The 15,978-nt window shown below is 44.5% G+C and overlaps 1 protein-coding gene across 3 annotated transcripts in view; it reads left to right on the forward strand.

Moving 5' to 3' along the window:
* Positions 1 to 15,978, forward strand: part of MYO10 (myosin X) — a 275,484-nt gene that overhangs the window by 185,017 nt on the left and 74,489 nt on the right. For all 3 annotated transcript variants that reach the window (XM_043540239.1, XM_027829665.3, XM_043540240.1), the window contains exons 15-19: positions 1,413 to 1,505; positions 2,566 to 2,634; positions 2,807 to 2,889; positions 4,242 to 4,350; positions 7,492 to 7,572. In XM_043540239.1, coding sequence (XP_043396174.1) covers positions 1,413 to 1,505; positions 2,566 to 2,634; positions 2,807 to 2,889; positions 4,242 to 4,350; positions 7,492 to 7,572 — 435 coding nt within the window. The remainder of the gene's footprint in view (positions 1 to 1,412; positions 1,506 to 2,565; positions 2,635 to 2,806; positions 2,890 to 4,241; positions 4,351 to 7,491; positions 7,573 to 15,978) is intronic.

Genomic DNA, 15,978 nt, shown 5'->3' on the forward strand with positions numbered 1-15,978 from the left:
TTTGCCTATAATTTACAATGCATGGTTGCATACAAGAATGTATTAGGAGATCATTAAATGGATAGCAGGAGATCATTAAATAGATAGCTTGGAGAAAGATTCACAGTAGTGTGATGCTTCAGGACTGCAACCAAAATCAGGATTCTGTTGCACTAGGCACTGTAGAAATGTAGATAAAGGGAGAGTCCCTGCCTGAAATCTTTACAACCTAAATAGACAAGACATACAAATGGCTGGGGGGAAGAGATGAAACATACAAGCAGAATGAACTGTAGGATGGGTGACAAAGATCAGATTAGTTCCACAATTTTTAAATTGCTTTGTTGGGTGGGATTTTGTTGGGATGGGGGTTATATATTCTATCTCTGCTCTTAAATTCCTTTTCCTGAATGTTAAACTTTGCATTTCAATGTATCTAGTCTTCTCTTATTGCCCATTTTCCCCCGCTGCCCTAGTGTCTCCAGGTCACTTTTGCAATTTATTTCTGTCCTCCTGTGTTTTTATTAGTTTCCCCTCCCCCAGTTCTTTTCCATCCATGAAAATGATTATGGTTGAATGTACACCAAAGAAACACACAACATGGAAAGTCATGAAACAGCTGCACAGTGTTGATATGTGTGAGTGCATGTGGTTTTCGTTGGGGTGGAGGAGAGGTGAAATCTATTTAAGTTCTCTCCTTGGAACCAGTAACTCATGAGTTCCTGTCCCTGTTCAACAGCGACTCCGTTTGGGGCATAGGACAAGTTACTTAACCTCAGTATCCCTTTCGGTAGAACTATAATACCTGCCCGCTTCCCAGGGCTGTTGTGAGAATCAATCAATACTGCAAAGAACTTATAAAAGATTAGATGTGGTGGTGTTTATTAAAAATTGAATTTAGTTGGTTAAAAAAGATTCTGGAAACCCTAAAAGAGTCCTAGATCGTTATGCAGTTAATCAGTAACTGACTTGAAGAAAGATACATGCTTCAACACTGTGACAGAAGTAGCTCTGCGGACCACTTGGAAGTGTTTCTCTAACCTCAGGTTGAGAATACTTGTGCAAATAACCACATTGCAATTTCTAGCTATTCAGAATATAGCTCCAGCTGGACTATTGGCTCACCCAAAGCAAATTTTTAAGAAAAACAGGATAAATCCCCTTCATTTGAACAGTGACTTTGGGCTAAAAAAGTGCTCACGTTTTCAATAACTGCTTTTTCCTCCATTGTTTTGCTTTTACCTGCTTTACGTTCCCAGAGGAATCCTTTTTCTCTAACAGCGTTACAGTTTCCTGTGAGAGTTTTTATGATATATTGGTTCACTTATGCCTCTCTTGACAGCATCTTCAAGATGATTTTCACTAGTGGAAAGATCAGTGTAAACACTCGATGGGCTAATTCATCCTTGTTCTCTTTATTTTTACTGATCTAGAAACTTGGCCTGCTAGCACTAATCAATGAAGAGAGTCATTTTCCTCAAGCGACTGACTGCACCTTGTTGGAGAAGTTACACTCCCAACACGCCGTATGTGATACTCTAATTTATTTAGTGTGCCATTTGTAAGATCCTTTGTTTCTCCAGAGGTTTGTGAGTCATATTCATGGATGCATAATCTTACAGTACATATTAGGCCCGATTCTATTCCCAGTGAAGTCAGTGGTCAAGTCACTTGCTTCAGTGGGAGCAAGAGGGAGCTTGTTATCTGAAAATACGCGAAGTGTGTATAGATACTTCCATATGCATAGATAGGTATATGGAAAGGTAATGAAATAGGCCAGATTCTAATCTCAGCTACACCAATGTAAATCCGGAGTAACTCTATTCACTTCTCCAGAGTTATTCCAGATTTACATTGATATAACAGACTGGAATTTGGCCTGATGTCCATATTCAGTTGATCATTACCTTTATTGTATAAGAGCCCCTTTAATATAAAGACAAGGTGGGTGAGGTAATATCAAGGTGGCTGTAGCCATGTTGGTCCCAGGATATTAGAAACACAAGGTGGATGAGGTAATATCTTTTATTGGACCAACTTCTGTTGGTGAGAGAGATGAGCTTTCAAGCTACACAGAGCTCGTCCTCAGGTCTTGGAAAGGTGTACCTGAGCAAGAGCTCTGTGGAGCTCGAAAACTTGTCTCTCTCACCAACAGAAGTGGGTCCAATAAAAGATATTACCTCACCCACCTTGTGTTTCTAATATCCTGGGACCAACATGTCTACAGCACCCCCTTTAATACAGGCATATTGCTGTTTTCACAACTACCTAACCTGACAACTGCCAGTTAAGACAAGCCCTTCTTGTCCACTGTGTCTTTAACTGATCACTTTGCCAGATGGCTTAGGGTTAGTCTAATGCCTTTTAATGTACTATAAATATCCTGTTACCGTGTTCGAAGCAGCTCCAGACTAACAAATCCTATTACAAATATAGATATGGTTGGTTGCTTTTGGAGCACTAATCTTTTAAGGTGTTCACTGAAAGACAGTAGTTTGGACAAATTCAGGTTGAAGACAACTTGGCCCTTTATCTAGATTCCAATTGTTTTCTCCACTAAAATGTTTTTATTCTTCCTTAAATTAGAACAATTCCTTTTATGTGAAACCAAGAGTCGCTGTTCACAACTTTGGAGTGAAACACTACGCTGGGGAGGTAATTTTCTTTTCTTCATTTGGTAAAATGCTTCCAAACAGTGTTTCGGAATCACAGCCACTCACAAATTAACTGAAGCATTCTGTTCCCTCAGTGCACTTTATGGTACTGCCTTTGTGAGGGGTACTTAATGACTGCGCTTTTTATTTGAGCCTGTTCTGCTTTTCACTAGGTCCAGTATGATGTCAGGGGAATCTTAGAGAAAAACAGAGATACTTTCAGAGATGATCTCCTAAACTTGTTACGTGAAAGCAGGTATGTTGGTGCACTGGCATCGTGGGATGATCCCGGGAGGTGCCACATGCTCCGATTTCAGTGGGAGTTGAGAGCAGTACATGCAATGTAGGATTGGACTGAGGAGAAGTGAGCAACAAACAAGTGGCCAAGGAGATGGGCACTTAATAAACTTCTCTTGTGTACAGTTCCAAATATAATACCACTACTCTCTCACATTGGGCCAGATTCTGATACCCTCACACAGGCGGTAGAGTACCTTATTCCTAATGATTGCACTGCATGTGTTAGAGGAATAAGGTACTACTCAGTGTGAGTAAATGTATTAGAATCTGGCCCAGGATACTTCATATTTTTAAGGTGCTTTACCAAACGTAGGTATGATTCCTCTGTCTCTCCCCCACCTCCCCCCCAGCCCCCGCCTCTCATAAGGCCTGATTCTGCATTCCTTGCACTTTCCTGACCCTTACTGTACTTGGAGTTTGGGTGCACACGGAATTGAAGATCAGGCCTGTAAGCTCTCTGCAGCAGGGACCATCGTTTTGTTCATTGTTTGTACAGTGCCAACCTCTGTGGGGTCCTGGTCTGTGACAAGGGCTCCTAGTGCTACAATAGCACAAATAATAACAACAGCAATGTAGTAAATGACTTGCGGGGAGATTTTCAGGGATTTAAGTGCATACATCCTGCTGAAAGTCGGTGGGACTTGTGCTGCTCCTAAATCCCTTAGGTGCTTTAAATTTTTTTCCTTTTAATAAATCCCTAATTGTATGTTATGTTTTCATGTTATGCCTGAGGTCACATTTCTTCCAGTTGAAATATGCAGCTAAATGCAACAGGGGAGTTAAAGCCATAGGGCCTGGTTCTCTTCTCACTTACCCTTGTATCAATCAGGAACAATTCCATTCAAGTCAGCGGTTATGTTGCTGTCAAAGTGGTGTGAGGGGCCTCCTGTAGTTCTCTGTAATGTACATACAACTCCCACAACTAAGTGCTGAAGCTTAAATTCCCACACACAGTTATTTGCACCCTTGTGAAAAGTAAACAGGAAATGTTATTTCTTGGTCTTCACTCCAGTGTAGCATCCATTAAGGTCAATTGGTTGAATGCCGATCAAGTAAAAAGTGATAAAGATAAGATCTAGCCATTCATTTCCAAGAGGAGGTGTTGAGAATGTAGTGTGTAGCATTTGGACTATTTTTTCTTGGTCTCATTGCACAAATGATACATCTGAAAGGTCGGTGGCTAATTGTTGTTGGAGAGTCAATAGGAGTTATTTTTCTTTAAGGAGCTAAGCTTGCTCAGGATTGTACTATGGTAAATTTTGTGGTGTCTCGGGATATTTTGTAAAGGTTTTTCCTTCCCCATTTCAGACTTGATTTTATCTATGATCTGTTTGAACACGTTTCAAGTCGCAACAACCAAGACACCCTTAAATGTGGAAGCAAACACCGGAAACCCACGGTCAGCTTGCAGTTCAAGGTTGGTTAATATGTCCTCTCCTCTACTGTCAGCAACTGACAGATGATAAAGAATCAGTAGTCAACAAAGACTCAGAGTGGCTGGGCTGGGCGTATATGTCCCTTGGAGATTTAAAATGCTGAAAATCTTCCGTACCAAAATGTTGCCTCCTCCCATATGAAACTTCAGTCACTAATCATGTAATCAACAATGTTTGCCTCAGGAAGAAGCTGACCTGCACAGCACCTCCATCTTCATTCCCATTCATTGACTTGTCCGTCTTGTTTTAACTGCGTTGGCCTCTCCCTGGACTAGACCCGGCATACTTCATAGGTGTTTGTCTTGTTCTTACTCCCCATCTCGCTCAGTTTCCACTTCTATCATTGGTTCCTTCACAGTCTTACTACTCTTAGGCCTGGTCTACACTAGGAAATTAGGTTGGTATAATTACGTCGCTCAGGGGTATGGAAAATCCACCACCCTAAGCGATGCAGTTAGTCTGACCAAACCCCCAGTGTAGACAGTGCTAGGTCAATGGGAGAATTCTCCCATCAACCTAGCTGCCACCTCTTGGGGAGCCCCTGCCTCCCCCATTCTGCTACACATGTGTTTTCGAGTCTCTCATTCGCAGCTGTCCAGTCAAAGTACCTCCCCTGCTACTCAGGGTTTATAACTCAGCCATTAACAATTCCCTTGGGCTGAAACTCAGCATATAAGTTTTCATCTGAAAGTGATTATTTTAAAGAAAGATGGATCCAAATTCTGCTCTGAGTTACAGCAGTATAAATTCAGATTAACTCCTTTGCATTGGAGTTATTCCACATTTATACTGGTACAAACGAGAGCAGAATCAAGCCCATTGCTAGTGGAATCATTAAGAATAAAATCCTGCTCTGATGCCTTTTTGCTGTGTTGGACAGAACAGCCTCGGGAACATATGGTGAGATGCACACTGCTATTCCTTTGAAAAGGAGAATTGCATCCCCTTGGTTGGTGCATGCTGCATACACAAGTGAGGCTGGAGAAATGGCCCTGACCCTTGAGTAGTACCCAGCACCCCTTTGTGGAATGCCATTGGCTGCAGTAGCTCATTCTCCTTACCCTCCTTGGTAGCTCTCCAGATCATTGAGGGCCTGATTCACTGCTGCCTTTGCAGTCATTTGCACCTGGGCAAAGCAAGCGTGAGATGTTACCGCATAGGAGTAGCAGTGTTTTGCACTCACTTTGCCCGAGGTAAATGACTACAGAAGGTGTAAGGCAAGGGAGAATCAGGCCCCTTCTTTCTCTTTGTCTCCTCGCCCTCAGGGGCCCTGAACACCACATGATTTGTTCAGAAGTTTAAAATGAAAAGGAATAAAACTGGTGACGGTATCAGATTCATTATGACAACCTGGTTATTGATTTGTAATGACCCTGATTCAGAGTAGTCTCTAGATCCGATCTCATGAGGTGTGGTGAGCAGCCTCCTATCCCACTGACTTGGGTGGCAGTGGGAGTCCAGGATGTTAGCAGCTCATGAGGTCAGTCAAGAGCTGCATGTGAAAATGGAATATATCATCAGCCTACCTTTGTTCAGGCTCACTTGCCTTCCCTGTTACGTTTACAAAGTGATTGCCATGAGCACTATCCTCTATTGTCAGAGATCAACAGGGTTATCCAAGTTGTCCTGAAATACAGCATTCACACAGGGTAAGCATGGATAAAGTTTACATTTTTTCAAGAGGTAAATATTTATTTTACTGCTAGAAGCTGGAGCCTTTTCTATATAATATTTGCTGCTTGGTTCTTTTGCCCTCTTTGTTCTGTAGCAAACAATGGTTAACCAGACACACTGGAAATAATGGTCAAGTTTCAAATTGCATCAGCATTTGCTTTCTTTGCCCCCACTGTAATAGATTTACAAAAACACCTCAGGTTATCCGATAAAGTGAGCTGTAGCTCACGAAAGCTTATGCTCAAATAAATTGGTCAGTCTGTAAGGTGCCACAAGTACTCCTTTTCTTTTTAAAAACAGCTCAGTATCTCCTTGAATAGAATGGGGGAACATTCAATTGAAAGTTCAGTGAAGGGGGGAATTTTTCATGTAAACAATACATGTCAGAAGAGGGATGATGACTTCATTGGCGACCTTTATTTCCAATTAGATGAGGTAATAATACATTAGATAATCTATGTTATATTGTGTATTTTATCATTCAGAATTCTGTTAGTGCTGAGGAAAAAATGGTGTGTGTGTATAATTACACAATATATATGTAATCTGTTTTATTTTTTAAGTGAGTATTGTAAACTTGATGTTTTCTTGCTAAGGATATTCTAGGAATTTTATTTAATAGAGAAACATGCCTCTGATACAGTGTATGTTAAGTTAAATTACAGCTACACTTAGTAAAGTACATATGTTACAGATATACTCTCAATGTGAATTTTATTCATTGATTTTTAAAAAAAAATCTAGTTTCTGAAAGAGCGTTCTTTAAACACAATTTTAATGTTACTTTCTAAAGAACTTTTGAAATTCAAGAGCTAGGTTTTTCTGTGCCCTTGTTGATTTAGTATCTTTCTTATAAGTGTCTTTTCATTAAGAGAGAAACTGACTCCATATAGGAGAAAGAATGAAACCGAATATACACAAAATGCTGTCAAATGCACAGAATAGAAAAACTGGGGGAAAATGGGAGGAGGGGAGATTATTTTTGCTAACTTCTTTCAGTAACAATGTTATCTTATGCCTGGATTGTGCATTGTGATTTGCATGGGCACAGCAATGCACATATGTAGATCACAATGCAGGACAGAATTCTTAAGTGTTACTTGTAACTACAACAGGTTCAGCATTTTGAGACAGAAATGAGATTTTCAAGTTGATGGTGTACCTTTATAAACAGAGCTGTCTTCATGCTGATTAGTAACTCTTGTCAGTACTTTTAATCAAAAGGGCAAACAACAGAGCAGTGTGTCACCTCACATGTTAAGACCTGTATCTCGATTAGCATAACTGACACTCTCATGGAAAAGCTTGTACTGTTGTAATTTCTAATCTAGATCACTAGGTGTTGCTCTAGGGCCTGCCTGCAATGCTTAGTTTTGAGAGGGCTAAAGTGAAGGACTTACAAAAAAGCTGTTTATAAAGTACTGTCTTCTTTTCTACCTTTGTTTTAGGACTCACTGCATTCCTTAATGGCAACATTAAGTTCCTCTAATCCTTTCTTTGTTCGATGTATCAAGCCAAATATGCAGAAGGTAAGATTTAAAACGCTATCTGAGTTGCTTTTCCAAGTACATAGGGCCCAATGCTCCATATCTTGTCATTTACACCTATGCAAATCAGAATAGTAGCATTTTGGATTCACTTTCACAGGTACAAATGACTCCAAAAAATGGTGGCAGGTTCTGGAGAAGTCTCCAGACTTCTGCAGCTCTTGTGTCTGGGTTTTTTCGTAGCAAGCTATTTCACATGCACTGTATACAACTAGAATAATCATTACCGCAGTAAAATCTGTTTTAAGTGACTACCCAAAGATCTGACAAAAATCACTTACCTCACCATGTTGGTCTTCTAATAAAGATGGAGCAGAATTGTACTCAATACACTTGGGGATTTTACAGTAACAGTCTCTTACAGCAGGAAATTGTGAAATAAAGATGGTCACTTGTACAGGTTCCACTGTGCTATTGCTGTTCTGCTTACTACAATTTAATTTTTAAAAATACTGTTTATTTCCTTTATGACTTTCAATCCAGTAATTTGCGGGGTTTGCTTCACTGTATTTTCTTTATCATCTGCCACTTAACCTTTCAGTTTCTGTAAAATACCAGGTGAAGTCATGTTTGTTCTTATGTTGTAGTTCTGAGACACTTAAGTACTTAAAAGAGAAAAAAAAATGTTTCAAAGAGGTTAATATTCAGTGTACCAAGTTGCCAGGCAAGTATGGGAATGGGGGGCCCTCTCGGAAATCAAAAAGTTTGAGATCTAGGAGTCAAACGCTACCCTGATCCTAAAATGTCAAAGTAGTCCTTTTTATTTGCCCATCATGGTGTGATGTTTAATGTTGAAATTGCAACAGGCAAAGACATTAACAAATGTTAAGCTTTCACAGTATAGTCTGCAGACTGTAGCTAGAAATACACTGTCTTGTGACAACCCCAGTGTCTGATTTATCAGGACTGTAAAACATCAAGGAAGTTGGCTAGATTCCACTGAAGATTTTATGGCTGTCTTTCCCCAGAGCTTTAAAATGTGTTAGCTGCTAACTGTCCTTCAAGTTTTCTTTATAAGGGGAAAACTTTAACCTAGGCTGTGGGGTTTCAAATGATGTGTCTGTGACGCCACCCATGCAATATCTGGACATTGTGGGGAAATGGCCTGATGCTGGCTCTGAGTGCATCTCGAGACCAACTGTTCTCAGCCTTGGGGCCTCTAGGGTGCTGAGGCCAAAATCTAAACATAAAAATCCTTCAGCTTCGTATGTAGCTGTTGGCTAGGACCAGTGAGGGCACACTTAGTCAAGGGCCCACTTAGTCAAGTCACAGCACTGCTCAGGGCGGGATTCATGCATCTGAGAAGACTATTCCCCCTCTTGCTGCAAGGACCCACAAAGCCCTGATCAATCCCCTCTTCTACTGCCACTTGGGAATAACAGGGGCCCTTTTGTATCTTCTTGCAACCAGGAGCCCTGAGCAAGCCCCACCCAACAGCAGCAAAAGTGCAAAGACCACAGATGAATGATGCAAGGATCAGTCTCATTGCATTATGTTGCTTGCATCACTTGTGCATGATCCTTGTATTTTGCCAGCATGGCTCTTTCAATTCTTAATGCTGTTGCCACCAGGAAAGAGAGCACAAACACTCTTGCCTCCAGCTCCCGCTGGGGAGCCAGAGAGTCCTCGGCAGCCCCCTTCCTTGCCTCTTGCTACCACTGTCTGGGAACAACAGGGCCCTGTGTAGCCCTCCCTCCTCAGCCTGCCAGTGACAGAGATAAGGTGAGAGGGGGAATACATTAGGGGAAAAGAGTGGGAATAAGGAGAGTGGGAGCTCACTGAGTACCACCTCCAAAGTAAGTAGTTTTTCCTCTCATCCTGAATCATCTTAAAGGCTCCTCCACCTACAACTCTGAACCCCCCAGTACCTCCCATCCAGCACCCCATTACTTCCCACCCGGTCCTCTCCACCCAGCATTCTTACCCTAGCCTGCCCAAGTTTAGGATGGCAGCATATTTTACTAATCTTTGCATACATTTAATTAAAAATCCTCTCAAAATTAGCAACTGCGAAGGAGTCTGGGCCATTGCTATAAAGAATTCTGGAACCTAGGCTTCAGCAAGAGGCTATAGCTAGTTGTGGGATAATGTGTGGGAACAGATTGGGAACTCCTTTCCTAGATAGTTCCTTTCAATGTGTTAATAAACAAAATCAGCAAAATCTTGTTTCCAAAGAGTTTATTCCCTAGTTTTCTTTTTGCCTTGCTGTGATCGTAAATTTAAGTTAAATCAATGTAAGATGACTTTGCTGAAAAGTAAGCCCTGTTTGAAGAACTAGATTGATGGCTTAGTTACTAAGAAAGGAGTCAAAAATGTTCTAACTAGCAGTGCCAATTCATACAAGATTTCATGGAAAAGAGGAGGGGCAGGCACCCAAAAATTTCTGACAATGGCAATTTCCATTCAGTTTAAGGTTCAAAAATCAATGTCAGGAAATTACTGTTTTTAAATTTAACCCATTGTGCGCGGGCTTTTTTTCCTCCTGTGTCTCAATAAAACCACTTCTATTTATTCATTTTTTTATTTCTGTACTATTATTTTTGTGAAAAAGAGTAAAATCGTGTAGGCTGAATTTAAGGTACTTTTTTCAGAAAAGGAAGTTGATTAATGTGTCACTATAAAGCAGGGCTTTTATTATTTATAGTTCCTGAGATTGCAAATTTCAAAATGATATGAGGAGTTGTTCTGGTCTTATTTTCCCTCGGATCTACTTTGGATTTAGTGGGGCAAACATCCATGTCACTTCTATTGGTTGTACATCAGTGTAACTGCAGTGAAGTCACTGGAGTTGGTCCTCATTTAAACTGTTGTAAGATTAGGATCAGGCCCCACTTACCCAGATTTACCCCTGTAACTCAGTTGAATTCAGTGGATTTACACTTCGATTGACATTTTTTAAATAGGAATTTTCCGAAGACAACCACTCCCTGAAAACTGCTTGTAACCTATTGTATAACTTCTTCAGGTTCGGGTCCTTTGTAACTGGTACTGTCAGGTGATTTTCCTTTGCAAAAAAAAAAAAAAAGTACTGCATGATTTATATTGGCTGAGAAAGGTGTGTCAGTTTGTGTAACTCCAAGACAGCTTGGCTAAAAGAAAATTTAGCCTTGTGCTTGCATTACTAGGGAATTGATGTCATGTATGTGAGTCAGACTGCAAGCTCTGATAGGTAGACTTGACTGCATGAGCTATTTAGATTAGCTGCTAAGACGGAGAAACAAGGGTTGGAAGAACAAGAACTTAGTGACAGTACCTGTCCTTGTCATGTATTGTTTCTGCTCCTACTTTCTACTCTAGGTAAGCAAATAAAGAAGTAACACCTTTTAAATAATGATGAAGTCACCTTTTAAATAATGATGGTACTTAGCATATGTGGCGTTTGTAAAGTAATGAATGGTATAAAAGGAGACATAGCTACTTTTGCTGCCTTTTGAAACACTACTGCATTATGGAAAGAGGCACAGGAGAGAATCAGAGAGGCGATGATAAAAAAGGAGAGAAACCTTCCTAAACCACTTGTTGCCCTTTTGATTTAGTACACACAGCTTACATCCATTAGTAAGAAAGTCCGTGATGTTTCCAGAGGGCAATAGATTAAGAGCTTCAGTACAGTAAACACATATTTGGACTCCTTAGTAAAGGAGATCAGACAGATGGAAGATAAAATTCAAAACTTTGAAAAGCAGAAAATTACAATAGCAATACTCCATGTTCTGTGCTATCCATCAGAGCTTGTTAATAGTGGACAAGAGATTTGATAATTTGTAACAATTATTGAAGTTGTAGTTGATTAAGAAGTTGATTTTTTATCAAATGTTACAGAGGCAGGCAAGGACAATCCACTAAATGAAGCAAACCACTAGGCATTTACATATCAGAGCAGAATCTGCCCTCATTAGAGTTACTCCCTAAAGGGAGCACACAGAGTGCATAACCTTTTGTCCTAAGGCATTTCAGCAAACAAGCCGTAGATGGAAGAATAAGAGTCCTGTTCATCTTTCTTGGGAGACCCTAAACAATCAGTGCATCTGTTTTCACATTTTTCAGTCTGAGTTCTGCTCTAGGCATAGCATGGAAACTGCTCTATGCTGTGTGATTAATTAATTTTTTCTGCTAATGAAGGGTCCTTCTCCCTCATTCTTGACCTCAATGCAACTTTGAGCACTGTGCTTCCTTCCATCCTGATGAACTTTATCCACAATGACTTAGGTGTCTCTCGGTTCCTCCTGTTGTGATTCCACTTTTAACTATCAAACTGCTCATACACTGTATCTGATGGTGAATTCTCCTCTGTAGGAAGGCCCTTGCTCTAAAGAATCCCAAAGTTTCATTCTTCCTCTTTTCCATCTTTCATTTTTGTACCTTTTGTACCTTTACGCTCCTCAACCACCATCTCAATTGATAATGTTCACAGTTGTACATATCTTCCAATGCAATGCCTTTAGCATGACTCCTTCCTGTTAACTCACTCTGTCTTCAGACTGATCCATGGAAATTTAGGTTATTGACTTTCTATGCTGAATGTCTCAAAGACTGAAGTTTGTTTCTTGGGCAGGAGGAGCACTCTCAAACTCAGGTCCATCTTCTCAGTCTCCTTTCCTAATTCAGACTTGCTACTTGTCTTTACTGTCTGTAACACTGGCATAATTCTTAACCAGATTCCTGCTCCTCTGCAATCCCCTATGTCTGTCTAGCATGACCTCTTAAACATTGCCCACGTATGTCATTGTCTCAGCTTCCCCTCTTCTGGAATCCTCATCCATTCCTTCATCTCTTCTTACCTTGACTATTGTAACTGTCTTCTCTATGACTTCCCCAAGTCAGAGCTCTTCAGACTGCTGCATGTGCAAAATGGTTCTGCCTGTCATCTTCTTCGAGTGCTCATGTGTATTCCACAATAGGTGTGTGTGCTCGCCACTTGCACCGGTGTCGGAAGTTTTTCCCCTAGCAGTACCTGTAGGGGAACGCCGCTAGTGACCCCTGGAGTGGTGCCTCCATGGTGCGGTATAAGGAACGCTGCATTCTCCCCCCCCGCTCAGTTCCTTCTTGCCGCCAGTGAAGGTGCTTCAGAACTGCTCTGCTCCAGCTTTGCTGTAGGTTGTCCCCAGAACTCTTGTTTGTTCAGTATATGTGACCTGTAGTTAGTACTCCATTAGTTTTAGTTTAGTTTAGCTAGTGTGCCCGGGCTGGGGCATGCCCCACACCCCAGGTTTTAAGTCGTGCGACACTTGTAGGCGCCCGATGCCAGTGAGTGATCCGCATGCAGACTGTTTACGCTGTTTGGGTGAAACCCATCTCAGTGATCGCTGCAAGATTTGCAAGCCTTTTAAGCTTCAGACCGAGAGAGAGAGACGACAGGCTCCGGGCTATCCTCATGGAATCGGCATCTACTCCGGCGCGCCGCTTCAAGTCAGCACAGGGCACCGCGGTTTCGGTGCATGGCGACCCTCTGGCGCCATCTACTAGTCAGCACCACTCCTCGTCCATGGGGCACACCAAGAAGGCTAAGAAGAGGCCTTCTCTACCACGGCACCGGGGTAAATCTGGACAGAGACTAGACCCATGTTGGGCAGTCCTCAACCCCCATTGGCCTCTAGGCCTCTGACTCAAGTCAAGCGGAGTAGTCCGGCCCGTTCGGAGCAGGCTTCCCCAGATGTCCGGATGCCCTCCACGCCAGAGGCCCTGCAGGTGGCTCGGGACGTGATGTCCATGCAGTCCAGAGGCAAGCCACCGCTGGGATCTCCGCAGTCACCCCCGACTCGGTCTCGGTCAAGGGAATGTTCCTGACGCCGTTTGCCACTCAGCGACCGTTCCATGCGTAGTCCACGTGGGTCGCCATCAACTCCCACCAGGTTGTCTGTCTGGGTTCCGTTTGACAGAGATTCAGGGCACCGCTCTGCCTTGAGGAGCGGACACTGACGGGACCAAGGCAGATGTAGCCGAAGGTCCTCATCTCGAAGGGGCTATCGTAGCCGGTCACGACACAAACGTCAACGCAGTTCCCATTTGTCACCTTGCTCCAGGACCCCGCTACAGCACCGCTCCCGCAGCCCCGGGCATTGAGAGCTGGCGATTCACTGTTGCGGATCCACCCACCAGAGCCGATCGCAAAACAGCTGCTACCGGCGGTACCATTCCTCCATGTTGGAGTTACGGTCTTGGGGTCGGCACCACTCCCGGCGCCGCCGATCTTCCCAGTTCAGGGACAGCAGTAGCTCGTATGTCAGCCCGGCCTCCCTGCGTAGCCGCCCATCGATGGGTCAGGCCAGCCAGGCCAAACAGCCTGCTCTGCCGGTGCCACAGCAGGTGCAGTGGCACCGGGCCCCGTGGCTGGCCCAGTGGTACCAGTGGGCATCGTGGCCCCCGACACAGCCCCCGTTGGGGGCTCGCTCGGTGGCCGGAGCTTCGAACCGGCCGTTGGCCTCCCTCTCCCAACCTCCGAGGAAGGAGTCGGTGGGACGTACATCCTCAGTGCTGTGCCTGGAGAGCAACCAGGTAGTGCACCCTCCAGTGCCGGTGGACACGCAAAGTACAGCACCTTCCTCCTCGCTCTCCCCTGATGAGGTGATTACAGTCCCTCCTCCCTCCATCCCGCAGGAGGACTCTAAAGCCCACAAAGAGCTATTGAAAAGGGTGGCCTCAAACCTCAACCTTCAGAGGAGGAGCCCTCGGACTCCCTTTTTAACGTTCTATCCGCCTCGGTACTGGGCAGGGTGGCCTTGCCTCTCCACGAAGGGGTGGCAAAAATTTCAAATGCCTTGTGGCAAACCCCGGCCTCATTGGCCCCCCCATCTCTAAGAGAGTGGAACGCAAGTAATTTGTGCCTGCCAGAGGACATCAATACCTATACACCTGCCCTGCTCCTAACTTCCTGATGGTCGAGTCGGTCAACCACAGGGCCAACCAGCCCCTACTCCGAAGAATAAGGATTCAAGGAGGCTGGATTCATTTGGGAGAAAAATTCATTCGTCCTTGAGCTTCCAGTTAGGGGTGGCAAACCATCAGGCTCTCCTGGGCCGGTATGAGTTCAATCTGTGGGGCTCTCTGCCCAAATTCGAGGACTCCCTCCAGGAGTGTGGCAGGAAGGAGTTCAAATCGCTGGTGGAGGAGGTTACAGCGGCTGCCAGGCCAACCCTGCTGGCAGTGTCGGATGTGGCGGACACGGCCATGTGGTCCATGGCCTCTGCTGTGTCCATGAGAAGGGCGTCATGGCTCCTGCTTTCTGGGCTGTCCAGTGAGGCACAGATCTCCTTGCAGGACCTCCCGTTTGATGGCAAGGCTGTGTTTGCAGAACAAACGGATATAAAACTGCATGGCCTGAAAGACTCCCACACCATGCTTCAGACTCTGGGCCTCTATGTTCCGGCTCCAGCTAAACCTAAGTTTAAGTCACAGCAGGCTCCTGCCTAGGCCACCCACTCTAAATATGAGCCCCCTTACAAAAAGGCATGGGACTATAAGAAGCGCCTGCAGAGGCAGTCTCAGCCTGCCCCCCAGCCTGGGTCCTCCAAGGGCAAAGGGGCAGGGAAGCGGTGGTTTTGATGGGACGCCCGGGGGCACCCTACCAGTTCACATCCGGGATCCACCCACGGTAAAGCTTCCCTTCTCCAATTGGTTGTGTGCTTTCCTCCCATAATGGTCGCAGCTGACCTCAGACCGATGGGTCCTCAACACCATCTCCCGGGGTTACATTCTCCAGTTTACTCCTCCCACCCAACCACCCTCAGCCCCTGTCCCTCCTGGGGGACCCCTCTCATGAGGCTCTGCTCGAGCAGGAGGTGGGGCGGCTCCTTGGCCTAGGAGCGGTGGAAAGGGTGCCAGCGGAGTTCAAATGCAAGGGGTACTACTCCCGCTATTTCCTTATCCCGAAGGCCACAGGGGGGCTCAGGCCCATCCTGGACCTGCGAGGCCTGAACCAGTACATGGTAAAGCTCAAGTTCCGTATGGTCTCCCTGGCCTCCATCATCCCCTCCCTGGATCCTGGGGACTGGTACGCTGCCCTCGATCTGCAGGATGCATACTTTCATATTCATATATTTGAGGGGCACAGACGCTTCCTCCGTTTCATGGTTGGGCAGGAACACTACCAGTTTACGGTCCTCCCGTTTGGCCTGTCCACTGCACCCAGCGTGTTTACAAAGGGTATGTCGGTGGTGGTGGTGGCCTACCTCAGGTGCCATGGGGTCCAGATCTTCCCCTATCTGGACAACTGGTTGGTCAAGGGCAGCTCCTGGTCGCAGGTGTGGGATCATGTGGCATTCCTTCTGTCCAGCTGCGCCACTCTGGGCCTGTTGGTAAACGACATCAAGTCCATGTTAGTCCCGGTGCAACACATAGAGTTTATCGGGGTGGTCCTGGACGCCACGTTAGCCAGAGCCTCCCTCCCAC

This window comes from Chelonia mydas, chromosome 2, assembly GCF_015237465.2.
Source record: "Chelonia mydas isolate rCheMyd1 chromosome 2, rCheMyd1.pri.v2, whole genome shotgun sequence".
Classification (NCBI taxonomy): Eukaryota; Metazoa; Chordata; order Testudines; family Cheloniidae; genus Chelonia; species Chelonia mydas.